Raw genomic sequence first — 17,816 nt, forward strand, 5'->3', positions numbered from 1 at the left:
GGCAGTGCTTGCAGGCACAGGGGTTGGCTGTAACCGACCACAATTGTGGGCTGTCAGCAGCACAAGCTTCTCCCTGGGTTGGGGGGGTGGGGCAGCCAGGTGCCTGCATGCTACATACTGTGGGCCAAGGACCCTGAACAGAGCTGGACACCATCACTGACAGAGAGGACCGTGCCAAGCCACTAGCCTTGCCAGACCCGAACATGTGGTAATCCATGCACTGCAGGGAGGGTACTCCCAGCCCCCACCACTGCCCCTGGCCCCACCCCCTTCCTCCCCTCCCTGCCTGGCCTACCTGCACTCCCCTGGCCCCAGATTCCCCCTCACAGCACACACAGAGGTGGGCTGTGTGTGCTGTGCTTTGTAGTTCAAAACTTTATCGAGCATCCCATGTCCCTTCAGCCAGGCAGGCACAGGCCTCTCCTACCCCAGGGAAGGCATCAATATTGGCAACAATGTCCTCCTTAGCAGCTGAGGGCAGGGACATGTAGCATTGCCACAGGTAGTCCTCTGGGCAGCAGCATAGGTTGCAAGGCAGCCTGGGCTTGCCCCCTGCACCATTGTTGCTCACGGTCCTATACCAGGTGCACAGGTTCACCCGGGGCACCATGAGGATCAGGAGCAGCAGAGCATAGTGGGTCGGGCACTCCTCAGGCTGCACAAACAGCTCACTGCACACCAACTGGGGCACATACAGCAGAGTCACACTTGGGTGCAGTAGAGGTGTGGGGGGGTCAACGTTGGGGTGCTTCCTTGGAGAAGACCCCTGCGGGGAGGCCAGGGGCATAGCCAGCTCCTTGTCCCAGTTGTCTGAGAGCCCTGTGGGCCCCAAGCCTGGGTGCTGCGGGCTGGGTGGCAGCATAGTAAGGTGGGTGGCCTGCAGGGGGAGAGGCAGTAAGCAAGGTCTGGAGCCATGGCAGCAAGTGCTGTCACAAGCCTGGCCTGTCCTGCCCTGGGGATGGCCTAGGGCAAGCAGCCAATGGGCCACCAGGCTCAGGGGAGTACATGGGGATGTGGGGGCTCAGCTGCCAGCCACCTGGGCCTGGGCCTACCTGGCCCAACTTACTGTGGTTCCTGGGCACAAGTGTATAGCCAGCCCCTGATCTGAGGATGGGCAGTGCACAGCACTTGGTGCAGAGCTTATCTCTGAAATATTGCAAACTCTGACAAAAAGCTTTTGTTGTTTGGCTCAGCAGGGCCTGCATTTGAACATAGGGGAGAGGCCATGGCCCAGAGGCAATGGGAGCTCAGGGACACTGCCATCCAGTACTGGAGCCCTCTGGATGTGGTGGCTGCACCAAAGGTACATGCAGGACTGGACCCTCCTCCTCCAGTGGCTGATGGTGGTGGCAGAGAAGAGGCCAGATGACACCTGGGCCTGGCAGCAGGAGGACCTGGCCTGGGAGGAGAGGTGGTGGGAGAAATACCTGGGCCATAAAGAGAGGTGGCACCAGAAGGACATCACCTGGGAGAACGTGCAGGACTGGGCAGACCGAGAGCACCGGGATGAGCTCCTAGCCCTGGACCAGGAGCGCCTCCAAATCCTGCAGGGCCAAAATGACATCCTGACCTTGGCCATGGGGGTCTTAAACAATGACCACCAGACCCTGGACACCATCCTGGGCCTGACTGTCTCATGCATGCCCACTGCTGCCTGCTGCCCCACAGCAAGCCCCCACCTGGACCAGGGAGGTTCTCCACCACCTCCTGCCCACAGAAGCCCCTAGCCTGGCTCCTTCCCCAGGTTCATCACCACCTGCCTAGGCCTAGACTACCATTCACCCCGGCTCCATACAGGCATAGAGCCGAAGTAACCTGCAGCAGCATGAGGACTTGACATTGGCAGGGCTGGGCCTGGACTCTGACAGCCGGAGGGGGAGCTGCCCACCCTGGAGGAACACAGACTGCCATCACCCCTGGGTGAACCCTCCATCTGCTGCAAGTGCCACAGTGTGTGCACCCACAGGGGAACAGCCCAAGGCCAGGGTGCTAGCCACCTGCCTCCAGGCTGTGCTCCCTAGGTGCCCCCACCCCACAGCCCCCTAGCCTGGGACACAAAAACACAGACTCTGTACAGTTTTCAAACCAGGAAGAGTGTTTTTTATTGTTGGTGGGTGGTGAAGGGGCTGTTTGTTGGAAAGGGAGGCAAGAGTGATGGGGGTTGTGTACTGTGAGGGCAATAAAGATTTCTGTTTTGGATCTGTGCCTGGCATAAGAGTGGTGCTGGGGGTGGATAAGGATTAGGGGTCTGTGGGCGGTGAGGCAGGTGGGCTAGAGAGGGGAGTGCTCCAGAGAGTGGTCCACCAGAGCCTCCCACACCTGGTGCTCTGGCCCTTTCTGGCAGGTATGTGGCTCTCCTAGGGTCTCAGCAGGGGGGACCCACTGCTGCTGCCACAGCTGGTGCTCTCACTGCCAGGCCACCTCCATATGCCAGACCTCTTAAACCAGGCCTTGTGGAACAACTTTTCCCAGGCCTTGCAGATATTATGCAGCGCACAAGCTGCAACAGTGACTCAGGGAAGTTTCTCCTCAGTGACTTTGAAGTGGGCACTGAGAGAGCACTGGAGGCCCTTGAGGCAGCTGAAGGCTCACTTGACCAGGGTGCAGGTCTGGCACAGGTTAAAGTGGGCCTGGCAGGGGTCCAGATGCCTGGTGCAGGGCCTCATCAGCCAGAGCAGGAGTGAGCACGCAGGATCCCTGATGAGCAGGGGTGAGACGACGACAACAGTGCCCAGCTGCAGGTCCACCACCCCCGGCACAAAACACCCACTCTCTACCTGTGCGGCCAGGCTGGAGTTCCTGAAAATATGGGTATTGTGCACACTACCCATCCAGCTGGCACTCATGTACATGAATGTCCCCTGGTGGTCTACAACAGCCTGCAGGACTACAGAGTAGAATCCCCTGTGGCTCTAATAGAGGCAGCCTCCAAGAGGCAGGCAAGTAGCCAGTATGTGGATCCTGTCCAGGACCCTGATACACTGAGGGAACCCCAGTGCATGGAAGCCTGCCACCACTGCCTGGGGGTCATGGACACAGAGGATGGTGTCTGCCAGCATATTTTGAGGGCACTGCACACATCCAGGATGGCATCCGTGGCAATGGCTGTGTCCACACCAAACAGGTGGCCCACATACTGGAAGCTGGCCAATGTGGCCAGCTTGAGCAGCACCAGGGTGAGGTGGGTGTTGGCAGCCTGGGCCAGGCACATGCCAGTATCCTGGCACTGCAGGTGGGGCCAGAGCTGGTGGAGTAGGTCCCTGAAGGCAGCCTGGATTATATGGAAGGCATCCACCCACTGCTCATTGTCCCAGTTCTTCTGCATCAAGGGCTGCCACCAGTGGTGGCTGAGGTAGTGGGCCCAGAGTTGGCAGGGCTGGAGGCCCAGGAAGGCAATAGTGGCCTCATGAAGCCCCTTGTCTGTGTCCCTGGTGGCAGGAAGTGCACAATGGTGGGGGCCCTGGGAGGGCGCGCTGCAGTCAGGTAGGCAGTCGCTGCGTGTGGGGTAGCCATGGTGATGATCAGCACAGCAGGGCAGCAGGGTGACCAAGACAGCCAGCAGGATGCTGGGACCCTGTTCCTGGTTGCCAGGGCCAGGGTCTGGGGCAGCCATAGTGCAAGGAGGTACAGTGGACATGAACACACCTGCTGCGTGCTGCCCCTGAGCATGCCATGGTGCTCCTCTGAGCACAGGAACTAGCTGCCCAGACAGCAGAGAGCAGGGCTGGGTCTTAAAGAAGATTGCTAGGCTGGTGACAGCTGGAGCTGGAGCGTGGAGCTCACCCCAGTGGCCACAGGAGCGTGTAGCAGGGTTGGAGGGACCTGGCAGCACATTTTCTGCCAGGTCCCTGCACATGTAGACACTTAAACAAAATAGCTTATTGCACAGTAGCTTACTGCACTGTGCAGTAAATCTAGGCTGGAGTAAATGCATGTGTAGATGTGCCCAGCACTAAAGAAACATCTATTGATTATTTTTATCTAGTTGTATTTTTATACATAATATATAATATCGTTTTTGCCCTAGTTATATACTATAGTTTTTGCCCAGCAGAAGCTTAAGTGGCAGAAACTTCTGTTACTATATTTCCTGAACTCATTATGAGAACCCCAGTTTCCAGCTGCTGCGGTTGGGTTTTGGGTTCTTTTTGGTGGGGGGGGGGCGGGGGGTGTAGAGGAGTGAGTGTATGCTGTAAGCGATAAAATATGGTAAATGCCCACTCCCCTGAAGAATAAAGTCTCCTTCCAGAACTATTGCAGGTACTTTTACAACCAGATCTAGGATGGTAATATGGATGCTTCTGTAACTCTCAACAGCTTCATCCATAAATAATATGTGACTTGTGCCTCTTCTGTTAAAAAAACAGATAGCCTAATACTCCTTCCATTAAATACCACTGATCCTTTCTCAAAGGTGAGCCACAGAAGCTACCACCCAGTCCCATCTTGGCAGGTGAAGGGCTGGTATCTAATGGCTTGGCTATCTAATGGTTGTCCTGGACTTCTGGAGCCTTCAGATGCTCCTGAAGAAACAGGCTGCTATTCCTAATAGGTCACTGCCTGGGCTTGCTCCTCCTTTGTCAACTTTAGCAAAGACACAGTTCTGGTTTTGCTGATGTAGTCCATCATTCACCTTTCCATTTTCCCTTTTATACCTCTTTTACAGAAGATGTTCAAAAGAAAAGCTACCTGCAATACCATAGGTTAATTGTTCTATCCACCTGCCACAAAGGCTGGTCTCATAAGGACAGGGAAGGAGCAAGACCTTTTTCCAAAAATGTGTCCAGTTTTGAATTGTCATCCCTTTATTAAGTCCACTAAAGCAGAAGATAATATTTAGGATACAACCTTTCTTTCAGACTTTGTTTTTAGCTGGGAGGTATGTTATCAGTTCTGGAGTGAAGGTTAAGGTAGTTTAAATTAATATAAATGTTTCCAGATGTTTCTGAAAAATGGAGGTGAGGCCTTATTTTAAGGCCGTTGATAATGCATATACTATTTTTTATGCTTGCACACAGATGCTATGTAAGTATTTCACTAGGAAAATAACCAAACTTTTCAAATATTAATTTTATTTAGGTGACTGAATATTGATTTTTAAAATGCCCCATTTTCTTTCAGAGTTGAGTACAAATACCTGGAAAACTAAAAATCATCACATACACAAACCTCAAGACTTTGTATATATATGTATGTATGTAAGGAGAGAAACCTTTAGGGTTTTCTGAATTTTCTTTTTTTCTTTGAAAAAAAGCCAACAAGAATACTAAAGGAATCTCTGTAAACACATTCTCGGCTGTACTAGTTTCTAGTTAGCCCAGCAAAGCAGTAGGGTGGAAGGTACCAGGGAACCACTCTTGGTCCAGCTCCTTCCCTGATAAAGGTTGCATAATTGAGGTTCTACAAGATTAGATTCCTAAAGCACAAACATGTGGAGCAGACAAAAATCCACTTCATACCTGAGGTATAATTGAAATTTTCTTCCGCAAGTCATGGAGTCCCAGTTCTGTTGTCAGGTACTTATCAATCCAAATTCTTCCTTCAGGTTCAGCCAGCCGAAAGAGGGCTGCTATCAAAGAGCTCTTTCCAGCTCCTGTTCTTCCCACTATTCCAACCTGTAAAACCAACCAAACCAATATGACTAAATCCAGCAGCTTCTGAGGCTGTATTTGTAGTGCTCTTCCATATGGAAAAATGAAATCTTGAATCAACTGATACGCAAGACAACATGACATATTTTTGTTAAAGTACACACTCCTGTTCCACCTATGTGTAATCTTATTCCATTCTGCCCGAGTCCCTGAAAAACTAGAAACATCTACTTTTGTGACACGCCATTATCTTAGCCTTGAATCACAAAAGTGGTGAGGAGGAGTAGGACTTCCTCTGCTTTTGTGTTAATGGTTTCTCAGGCACTGGAGAAGGGTGGAATGGGTTGCACTTAAACACCTAAGAGGCTGAATAGGATCTAGCTCTAAAAGAACCTCAGCCTACGATCACATGCCATTTTAAGCCTCAAAATAATCTAAATTAAATCAAAGGTGAAATAAGAAAACATTTGACAAAAAACCTGAAGGTTTCCCTTAATATGTGCTGTGGAATACATAGGAAGCAATGTAGCCTGGCAGGGAGAATGCTAGCCTGCAACTTGTGCGATACAGGTCCTATTCTAAGCTTCTCTATTTTCCTACTGAGTGACCATGTGCAAGTCACTTCAGCTTTCTGTGCTTCATTATTCCATTAGCAAAAAGAGGAGAATGGTACTGACCTCTGTAAAGCACTTGGAGGTCAGCTTATTAACCGCTTTACTATTAAATAACCATTACCTAACAGCAATCAAGCTAGCTAAGCCATCATCTGGTAACCTTTCTCAAGTCAAATATCAGGTTAATCAGTGAGTATCCCTAATAAGATTAAAGCTAACAAAAGGATCACAACTGGTATTGAAATACAGATGTTGTCAGTGCTCATGGTTAGTTACAGCAAATGAGGAATTAAGGTTGGTAAAAGCAGCGCATTTTGTACCATATACTTAGGCTTGGCAGGATTTGATTTTTATCAGTAAATATTGATTTCATCTCACAATCACAGACCGATGAAAAACTATTCCTATTGTTAATCATCAACATTTATAGAAAGGGGACATAAGAATAGGCAGCTGCTGTAGTGCCTGGGCAAGCTCTTGCTGAGCAACAGTAAGAGGCAGGGGGGAAGGCTGGGCTCTGCCTGCCTGCCTGTGTCTGTCCCCACCCCTGCCAATGCCTCCCTAGCTCGGTGCCTGTAGGGTGCTAGCCAGCCAGGTCCTCCCTTGCAAACTTGGGTAAGAGCAAGCAGACAGAGCAAGTCACTGGCAACTTCCCTCATGGGGGAGAGAGAGAGAGAGATAGAGAGAGCGAGAGACACAGAGTCCGTTTCCACACCCCAAATTTTGCATAACCCTGAAACATTTAAAAATTGATACAAATGCTTAAAATGGCCATTGATTTTAGACATTGAAATTATAAAAATTATAAAATTATAAATTATAAAAAATAAAACTCAAATTATGCCAAGTCTCTACAGGAAATGAAAAGAATGAAGAAGCTACCAGACAAATATAGTCACTCAGTAAAGAATTTCAGAGAAAACAAAAGACAAGAAAAATACAACATATGGAAATGCCTAAAGTCATACAATTAAGAAGACTTTTACCAATACATGAAATGGTAAAATGCTGGAGAGAAAGTAGGTCCATTAATAGGAATGAAAAGGGATGACAAGTAATGGTGACTAAATAGGACCCAGAAAGGAAACTTCTTAAAAAAAAAAAAATCTGTCTTCAGCAAGAAATATGTAAGGGATTACTTAGGAAACCTGAGCATATTCCAATAAACTATATCACAGAGTACAGGAGGGCATAACTTGCTATAACAGATCTGATCTGGCAGCATCTGTTATATATTACATTCAGTTCTAGGGACCACATTTTCAGAAAGCTACTGGTAAGCTAGAGGGAGTTCAAAGAAGAGCAACAAAAATTAATATGGGATGGAGATACTGATTTACAAGGAAATAACAGGGTTAAATATGTACAATACAGCTTCCCTAAATGATTAGAAGGGAATATGACAATAATTTATGAGTATATTAAGAGTACAAACATGGGAGGGCAATCATATAGTATATACTAATATGATATGCAAATTTAGAGAATAACAAGGAGTACTGGAATGAAAGTAAAGAAAGGGAAACTTAACAACAAACACCAGGAAATAAAAAAACTCCATGAAAGATTAAATGAATGGGCTCTCCAGAAACTGGAATAAACCTCTGTTTAAACAAAACCATACAATGCACTATGAAATAAAATGTAAGGAGTGACACGGGAGATAAAAGTAAAAAATTCCTTTCATATTATCCAGTTTAACGATTCTAATTCAATAACTTTATTAAACAATTAATCTAAGTGTGTGTGTGTGTGTGTGTGTGCACACACACACACACACACCAATATATGCATATATTATATGTTGGAATTTAGATCACTGAAAAAAAGAAAAAAGGGAAATTGTGCCCAAACAATTATACTCGATCTCCTTTTCCTTTCAAAGTATAAATCAAAAAGAAAAAGCAGAAGGGAAAAAACACACACACAAAAGCGTTATAAGAACAAAAATTCATTTGTTTCCTCTGAAATGTCAATGATACACCATATTGTATTAGCAGCATAAAGAAAAACATTAAACAAATAAAGTGATACTTAAAATAAAAGTGCAGCTGCTCTGAAAATTGTTAAAATCCCTCTTTCAGGCTGGCATCAAATGAAAGGACTGTGTTTGAGTTGTTAAATCTATTTGTATTTTCGGTCAAAATGCCGACAAGCTGCTAAAAAATCAACATGAATTTGAAACAGCTCTTAGAAGACAAAATTTTCTTTTATGAATTATTTTCTTTGGATGCTTATGTTCACTAAATATCTCATTCAATTTGCTTTTCCTATGTGGTACTAAGTGGGCTAATCATTTTACTGTTTGTCAAATTATTAGCCAACCTAAAATTGTTGTTGTAGCCAGCATATACTAACATGGTTTTGAATACCATTTAGCAACTACCTTAGCTTTTAAATACCACTTTTATTGCCTACATTCCTGTCTATACTAGGGATTGGGCAGCACTGGAATACTCATTTAAAAAAAAATTGAACAAGTTCTTCCTTCAGTCCACACTACAGGTGTCTGCTGGAATAGCTATGCTGGTCACAGACCATCTGACATCGCTAATCATGTGAGAAGTAGCCCCAAATGAGAAAGCTTTTTGTATCACTAAAGCTTGTTACACTGTTGATGTTTACTAGAGACAGATGTGCTGGTATAGCTGCCTTGACACTAAGAGCACTTTTCCAGTACAGTATACCAGTGTGACACTCCTAGTACAGGTGAACCTGTAGTCTAGACAGGGTGTTAAAGGACAATGAAATATGTTTCTCCATCATTAAAAACTAGGAAAGGTACAGTAGTTGCTTGGGAGCCTATTATTTTTTAGCAGCTGCAACTTGCTGTAATACTTCACAAAACATTACCAAAAACAATAGTTTCAAAAAGGAAGGAAAAAAACACCAAATCTCTCTCCAGAGGTAGCAGCTGGTTCAAACTGGGCAAAATTATTTTAGAAAGGCAAACCCACAGGAGTCACATAGATCAAAAAAACACAACAAGTATTTAGCTACACATTGTTAGCATCTGTTCTTTTCTTTTTCATCTGCTCTTTTATTTTATTTCTGTTTCTTACTCTGGTCTCACCAACCTCCTACTAAAAAATGTACATCTTCTTATCACCATTATACTAGGTAGCTTATAACTTCTACAAAGCTAGCCAAAAGGTGAGAAAAGCACAGGAAAGAAAAATAATCCTTTTTACTACACTTTGCAAACATCCTGCCCTGAGTTCCTAACTACTTATTACCATCAGATTGCTTCTGTGTAGCACTGAAATTCCAAATTCTTGTAACATACATATTACTAAAATGGTTTGCTTGAGGAATGGAATGGGTCATTGGCGACGTGTAGGCGGTGCACGCAGGTGCAGGTGCAGGTGCAGCCCCTGAGCATGGCAGTGCACCCCCTGTGAAAAGGCACCACCGACACTGCCAGTGGCATCTGCAGGCGGTCCGTGATCGCCACTGGCCGCGGCAACATCTGCAGGTGGTTATCAACCGCTGGTCAGCGCTCGCTCCCCTCCTTCCACCGCCAACAGCGCTGAGGCTGCCTGCAGCAGTTCTCTACTTAGTGCCATCACACTCCTGCCACCGACAGCACCGCTGCCACCTGTGGGAGCTCGCCATAACCCTCCAGCTTCTGGGGGCATGAGGCATTCATGGAATGGTTTGAGGCTGAATGGAAGATGAGTTTCAAATAGGGCAGGGCAGTGATGGGCAGAGTAGGACAAGGCTCCCAAGTAAGGAATCTTAAAAAAAGTGTGTGTACATTTGAAATGTAGCAAAGCCTGAACTGACACTGAGTTCCTGTAATTTCATTTTTTTTCTATAATGGAGACCTCCCTCTGTAATGATACTTTTTAAGTTGGGGTAGTCTCAGAATAAGAAAGAGGGAGATTAATTTGGACAAGGAAGATTTTGTTTCTACATTTCTGTCAACTACCAATTTAATCATGGTAGGTGAAAGGAATTGAAATAAAATCCTCAATCATAAAATATCTACTTCTCTTCATCATGTACATGCATGCATCTTCCTCTTAATTATCCTTATCCATCTATGAAAATGGATTACCTCTCACACTCTAGGCACGTTCCCACAAGCACACACGTGTGGTTTGTGGCACTGCAGACCCATCTGCAGCACTGCAAACTGCATGCACTACTTATGCAGGTGTTTACCACTGCTAATTTGCAGCGCAGTGGATTATTTTGACATTGGGAGATCCCGGTGTCAAAAAAACCTGCTCCAGAAAAAAGTAAGGTGGTGCAAGTGGCAACAGAGCGCATTGCCTGAAACCAGAGCCTAGCCAGCTAGAGCCATACTCCGGCTACCAACCATGCTCCACATACCTGGATCACTGTTGCTGGAGCCCCAGGAGGTGCCCAGGACTCCAGGTAAGGCTGCTGGGTCCAGTCCAGGTGCTGGCCCTAGACTCCCCTACTGCACCCAGGGCAACTTGGCAGATGCCAGATCGCATGTGCAGGGGCATTCCCCAGGGCCAACTACCAGCAGCACAAAAGCACCACCAGCATGCCATTTCTTTGCATCTTTACCCCTCTTCCTCAACAACTCTGGCCCTATTTGCCTTGGATTCTCTGAAAGTTGGTCACATCCAAGGAGTTTCCAATGAAACATTTATGCTCAGTGAAATGGCACTTTTCAACCCTCTCAACTGCTTAGTTTCTCAAACTACAAGGTAGGTTATTAACCCCAGAAAGCTACTTGTATTCCCCCTAAAGTGTTTCTTTCTTTGTTATTACTAACATAACTACACTTTTAAGACTATGGCTTATTTACTCACAATATCGTATTCTATATCACTTAATATTAAACAACATGTTGGGTCCAGTTGAAGCAAGCAGCAAATGCATACCTTCTCTTTTGATCTGATTAAGGCAGAAAAGTGCCTTAACACCAAAGGTCCATCTAAGCTGTAAGTGAAGTTAACATTTTCAAATGCAATCATCCCTTGAGCTGGCCATTCAGGTGGTGGGCGCCTACTGGACTCCCAAGAAGCTTCTTTTTCAAGATCGGTGTATTCCATTACTCTTTCTACTGATATCATCTAGAAAGTCATAAAAGCGACAGACCCCTGTTTATTTATAATCTTGAAAAATATTTTGATTATAACATTGCATGCAAAATGATCATAGAACTTCTCTTTCAATCACAGATTCTGCAAAGGAGAGATCTTGGCCATGTCCTGTATTTATGAAATAGAAATAAAAAAGTGGAAGGGTTTGCCTTTTCCTCCTAACATAGGTTCCAATCCAGCATAATATTTAAGTGTATATGTATTTTTAGCACCCGATTTGATTTGCTCTTCAAACTCATAATCAGTGAATTCCACTAATTCACACAAAAATATTTGGCAGTCTCTCCTCACTCCTCAGGTAAGTGTTATCAGTGTTATTAACTGATGTTTGGAAAGTGCTTTGAAAATGCAAATGTGCTATACAGTATAAATATAACACAAGACTATTATTAGCATTATTTATTGCTACATAAGGATGTGTTACTTTTTATCTAATATACTAGGTGTATATACTGCACTATGTTGCAACAAATCATCATAATTACAAGTAAATTTCAATTGTCACTACAAATGAAAAAGTCAATTTTTCTGATGCAATGTGTTCTCTTTATAGTATTTGTTTGCTTCCACGTTAATTTTAAAAGCTTACTATCCAGCATATATTTTCCTCATATATAGCATAAATTGTTTTAGGATGTTCTACTACATATATTTGGGAAATGCTGAAAATCGACTTATTTTATATAGCAAAGTAGTGAATTCAATAAAAAAAATAATACTTTTTAAATATTCATCAACTCTAAACAAATTAACAGGCATAAGCTGTTAGGCATAAGTGACAGGGTCCTAAAAATTCCATTAGCCCCAATGCAAAAATAACATTTCTAATGTATATTATGTCACTTAACAGCAAAGAGATTTGAAAAGACTAAAATGAAATAAATGTTACCAGATTTTCAACTTCAGCACTTTGTCTAACACCCCACTGGAACATTCCCATGAGAGTGATTGCATAGGACAATGCCAAACCAACTTGTCCTGCATCCAGAGCTGGAGCATAAATTAAAAACAAAACACAAAGAAGAATTTATAGAATAACACAGAAAAGAATTTATAGCACAACACAAAACTCCAGTAAGCTCCTCTCTGAAACTAATGTATGATTGAAGTGGTAGGGACAGACTGCTTTCTTTCACCTCAGTTTTATACCTGTATAAACAAAAGTGCCAAATAAAAATACCATGACAAATATTTTCTTAAATTTTCAAAAATCTGTTAGAGAAAATAGTCTTCATTCACTACTCAGGCCTCTGGTCTGAAGTAAGTTGGGGTAGACAGAGGGGTTGTTCATCTAAAAATAGCCCCTAGTTCTAGGGGAGGGGGAAACTGACCCCCACATTCTGTCAAACTCTCCATGGAGCTGCTAGCCCCACAATCTGCCCACCATGACTTACTTCAATCTGGTTCCCGGGACCAGTGAATACTGGTCAAACAGTGCCAAGAGTAATTTATGGGATCCGGAGTAGTTTGGCCACATTGGAGGGATGTGGGGGTGGAAAGCTAGGGGGCCAGGGTGGTTTTTAGAGCCACTCTAATTAAAGTGTCCCCTACCCCGGAGCATGTGTAAAGACGCCCTTTTCTCCTTATCCTGAGCTGAGAGGAGACTCAGGCCATGGTTTTGAGTGCTCTTTATTCCAATCTAGTAACTTCAATTCTAGCAGGAAACCTTCACTGTGATACAATGTACATAATTTCATTATACAAATAATATAGCCTATATATATATTTATATAATGCATTCAATATACTATATAATATATAAAACATATCATTACAATATACTATCTAATATAGAATCAGAGAATTGTAGAAAATGAGGTTTGGAAGGGACCTCAGGGCATCATCTAGACTAGTGCTAATCAACCCATGGGTCGCGACCCAAAAGTGGGTTGCAAGAATATTTCAAAGGGTCATTAGTAAGTACCAGAAAAAATTGCAAAAGTTCAGGTTTCCCTTTTCAGGCTGGCAGCATTCCAGCCTCCAAGGGGCTGCTTGGGGCATGATCATCACACAGCCAAGAAGGGTTGTGGGAGCAGCCCCAGCAGCCAGATGCAGATAAGTGCACACTGAGTGGGGGATGGAGGGCCAGGGCTTGGGGACTGTTGGGGGCTGGAGGGAGTGGTATGTACGTGAGTGCATGCATGTGTGTGTGTGGGGAGGGGATGGGTGTGTGGCGGGGGGTGGGTGCCTGCTAACACTGGGGGAAGATGGCCGGGCACCAAGGCTGCAGCAGGGCAGGAAGGCAGGGGGAAGGCACCTGCCCCTTCAATGGGGGAAGGGGCAGGGGAGAGCTGCATGGCTAGACTGGCGACATTAGGACTGGTGCTTGTGTTCATAGGGGCAGGGCAGCTGGGAGACGCTGCTTGGAAGGTGGGAGGGGCTGTGACCAGGCTGCCTGGCATGGTGCATGCCAGCCCAGGGCAGGGGTGCCACAGGCCTCCCCTTCCCCTCCTCCTTCCAGCCCATGCCAGGCCTACTCACTCTGCTGCCACCTGCATGAGCCAGAGCCACTGCAGCCATCATGTTGTGGCCCAAGTGGGACGGGGGCAGCTGGAGGCCCCCTTCAGCAGGGCTGAGGGGGCAGGAGGCTGCAGGTTGGGAGTGAGGGGTCCAGCATGGCCTGGGAGGCCAGGGGACTGTGGGTCAGTTACCAACAGGGTCAGAGGGGTGTGGGTCAGGACAAGCCATCTATCTTGGCAAATGGGTACTGGTACGAAAAAGGCTGAGAACCACTGATCTAGTCCAACCCTCTGCCCAAACAAGACTGTTCACATCTATATCATCCCAGCCAAGAATGTGTCTACCAAGGACAAGATTTCCTAATTTTCTAATGTGTAATATGGATTATGTATATAAAATGTATCTAAAGGAAAACCAAAGGAAAGAAAATAGGAAATTAACACTAATATTCATGTCCAAGTTAATTGCTTCCTTTTTTTAGTAATCATCCAGTTTTGAAGTTAATATATCTACCTCAATTACATGTAGGATGATGAATAAAATAATGACTGTATAAAATAATGACTGTATGAGAATGACAATGAACACATAAATTATTACAGGGCAATTTCCCTTCTGGGATAGGCATCTCTCACTGATCCAAGTCACTTGAGCTGCATCTTTCAACCTGCAGCTAGATTTAAATAATGTAGACAAGATATCATTTTCCTTTTGGAAGAAGATAATAAGTGATAAGTCTGAATCATCTGAAGAAGTCTGAATCATCTTCAGGATTTATTCATTTTTTAAAGAGACGCAGTCCAACCCTCTGATCAGGATCTAGAAAGAAAAACTCAACTGCAATCCTTAAACTAGGAGAAGAAGCAATCTTTGAAAATGAGTTAGACATTGCTATAAATATTAATTACAGTGTAAACATTTCTAACATGTATACTTACTCTTTGCAAGAAGCAGGGAACCGAAGGCAACCACTATAACAAAGATGGCACAGATGGCATCCAAACGCACAGCAAACCATCGTGAGGTTGTTAAAAATAGAAACCAAGCCTCTAAAGAGTGTTGTAAAAGTCATAAAGAACAACGAGTTACAGAAGATATAAGTTCCATGGCAAATCCCACAAAATTCAGCAAATCACTTTCTTGGAGACGGGGGGGGCCTGGGAGGGGGGGGGAAACATGCTTTGCTTTGCTTTGCTTTGCTTTGCTTTGCTAGAGAAGGCTGACCAGTCTTCAGATACTAATCTTTGTACTGCTCAACACAGCTGAAGTTAACTTATTTAATAGTAATGAGTACAGAAAGAAAAGGACCAAAATCCACTAATGTCAATGGAAAAATATTCTCATGGACTTTAGAAGACTTCAGGTGAGGGGAGAGCTATGTAATGAAATATACTACAGCTTTTCTTTCACTTAATTTTCAGATAAAATGTGTCATAATAAACGTCAACTTAGTTGAACATTTATAACACAATATATGTAATTTAGTATAAGGCTGAAGAAAAAAAACAGTATAAAAATACTGATAGAAACTGAAGCACTTGAACACAGGGCCAGTTACAACAGCATCTGATGAAGTGAGCTCTGATGAAGTTTATGTATCTCTGATTTAGTTAGTCTATAAGGTGCATCTATTCCTTCTTCCAGGAACAGAGGTTATAGATGTAAAAATTAAAATTTCACAGTAGGGTATCATGTGGTAAACTGGGATTATTCAAACAAAATGCAATTTAATACAATCCAACGCATTAATGATATACATGCAGATAAGGAGACCATACTCAGGAATGTGATGACTCTTAAAAGAACTCAGGAGTCAAAGGATATGCAACTGAACATGAGGTCTCAGTGTGAAGCCATGACACAAGGGCTAATCCAATCATTGTTTACACAGTGGAGTTTTTATGCACAGTCTCACTGTTATGCTTGTTCTTAGGTACACTAGAATATGCTCCCTGATTACTTGTTTTGCTTACGCAGACTGATTCTTAGACTAGCAGCCTTGCAGATTCTGACTGGTCGGTCTACAGCTGGCTCTAGGACAGAAACAGCTGAAAGACCATAAGGAGTCAGATCCACTGGGGAGGAAAATGAACTACAATATGGGGCTTTAGAGGAGCTGGAATCTTTATTGGGTCTACCACCCACAGCTGCCACAGTAAACATGAAATATCTGCACAGAAATTTGAAAAGCTGCTTTGATGCTGACACTATTTTCCTGGAACATGGGAGTAAGGAAAGCAGTGGGCTGAGGTCCTCAAATCAAGACACAATTTCACCAGGGGTTGGGAGCAGGCTGAGATTCCATGTCTTTTGACAGCTCAGGCTAGGTGATCGAACAGTAAATGTGGGTCTTAGATTTTATTAATTAAAAAATGATAGGTAAAGTGTTTTAGGGTATAGTTACATACCTTAAGGCAGATAAAAGTTGAACATCTTATCTAACAATCATAAGATATTAATTCTTCTTCCTTATTCACCTGTAAATTATTCAAATTCCTACAAGAGATATTTACAGGAACTTGAATAATTTACTAAAAGGTCAGTAACCTTTCCTGTTACTTAGTTTGGTTAATTTCATTGCTAAAGGTCATGATATAAATCTAATTCAGATTTTTTTTTTTTTACAAAGTATTAATATTATAGCCAAGATGACTTTAATCAAATTAATAACTGTAATCAAATCAGTATTTATATGGCAAGGAACTATGAAAACTGTTCAAAGAATTAAAAAACTTATTTACTGATTTGAAACTGTTTAAAAGCACATAATTATTATTAGATATGCTTTATAAAATAAATATTATAAAGTGAAAATTGTTTTTCTCCCCAAAATGGTATATAGTGAAAGAAAAAGGATTCCCTAAATATCCTTATCAGGCATAGTTTAAAATGTTTATTTTATAGATGATTAAAGATACAAGCTTGGGTATCTCAAATTGTAATACAGCCTAAAATGAATTATCAAACCAGGGAAAATAATAATAGGGAGATTTTGCCCTAGAGAGAGACATGCACACTTCCTACCAAATTAAATGTAAGTGGAATATGTGCATCTGGGGGCAGAAGATATATCCCTCCTACAGAGCTAAGAACTTGGTTGTTCATGTTGATTCATTACAAACCTGAGTGAAGATCTTGGTGAGCATCAAATAATTTTTGAAACCTTTGCTCTGCCTTCAAAGCCCTAATAGTCCAAAGTCCCTGGAGAGAGGATGACAGGTGGGAAAATACTGGACTTCGAGCTGCAAAGTGAAAAAGGAGAATCCCACTTTAGCTGGAGGGCAGTATTTAATTTTTTATGTTTGTGCTAGAGTAATCTCTAATCCTACTACTACTGTGTATTTACCGATGCAAGCTACTTTGTTGAATCTTTACAGTAAATATATAGTATCTTTAATTAAAATTCCTGTTACTCACTACAACCATTTGGATATGAGTGAAAATTAATTCACACACAATTTTCAAGTATTTAAGTTCAAAATTTTCCTGTTTTGTGTCTTTTATTACTCACATGATATCTTTGTTAATTGTGAGGCTAGGTCACAAACAATTCTAATATAATAAAAGGATTAGTCTGCCTGTCTCTGTGTCTGTCTGTATGTTTGTCTGTCCATAACGCTTCTGGTCAACTGTGCCTGCGCTGCTGAGAGGACAGGAGGTGATTGGCTTGGTGGACTGGGCTCGGCAGGCCCAAGTTTGCCCCACTGCCAGGAAGTTTGGCAGTGGAGAACATGCCCGAGCAACAGGGCTTCCCTCCTGCCTCCCTGCCTAAGGGTGAAGGGTGAGGATCACAGTGGCAGCACCCCCCAGAACAGTTGGCAGGGAGGAGGAGGCGGCGGGCAGGGAAGGGGGGGGTGGGCAGGGAGACAGGTGGCCACAAGCCAGGCAGACCTGAAGCGGTGGGGGAGTGAGGGAGGGAGGAGCAGGGTCAGACCCAAAGTGAGGGGGGAGGGGAAGCAGCGGGGCTGGACCTGAAGTGGTGGTGGGGAGTAGAGCAGAGCTGGCCAAGGAGTGGCAGGGGGGTGGGCGGAAAGGGATGTAGGGCCGGACTCAGGGCTCCAGCCCCT

The 17,816-nt window shown here is 44.2% G+C and overlaps 1 protein-coding gene across 8 annotated transcripts in view; it reads right to left on the reverse strand.

Moving 5' to 3' along the window:
* The window catches only part of ABCC4 (ATP binding cassette subfamily C member 4), a 255,354-nt gene that overhangs the window by 58,280 nt on the left and 179,258 nt on the right, over positions 1–17,816 (reverse strand). For all 8 annotated transcript variants that reach the window (XR_003093303.1, XM_025200355.1, XM_025200361.1 and 5 more), the window contains 5 exons: positions 16,872–16,991; positions 14,688–14,798; positions 12,179–12,279; positions 11,068–11,259; positions 5,460–5,615 (listed from right to left, as the gene is read on the reverse strand). Coding sequence is in view for 7 of the 8 variants with exons in the window: in XM_025200355.1 (XP_025056140.1) it covers positions 5,460–5,615; positions 11,068–11,259; positions 12,179–12,279; positions 14,688–14,798; positions 16,872–16,991 (680 nt within the window). In the remaining variant the exon portion in view is untranslated. The remainder of the gene's footprint in view (positions 1–5,459; positions 5,616–11,067; positions 11,260–12,178; positions 12,280–14,687; positions 14,799–16,871; positions 16,992–17,816) is intronic.

Source organism: Alligator sinensis, unplaced genomic scaffold (genome assembly GCF_000455745.1).
Source record: "Alligator sinensis unplaced genomic scaffold, ASM45574v1 scaffold740_1, whole genome shotgun sequence".
Lineage (NCBI taxonomy): Eukaryota > Metazoa > Chordata > Crocodylia > Alligatoridae > Alligator > Alligator sinensis.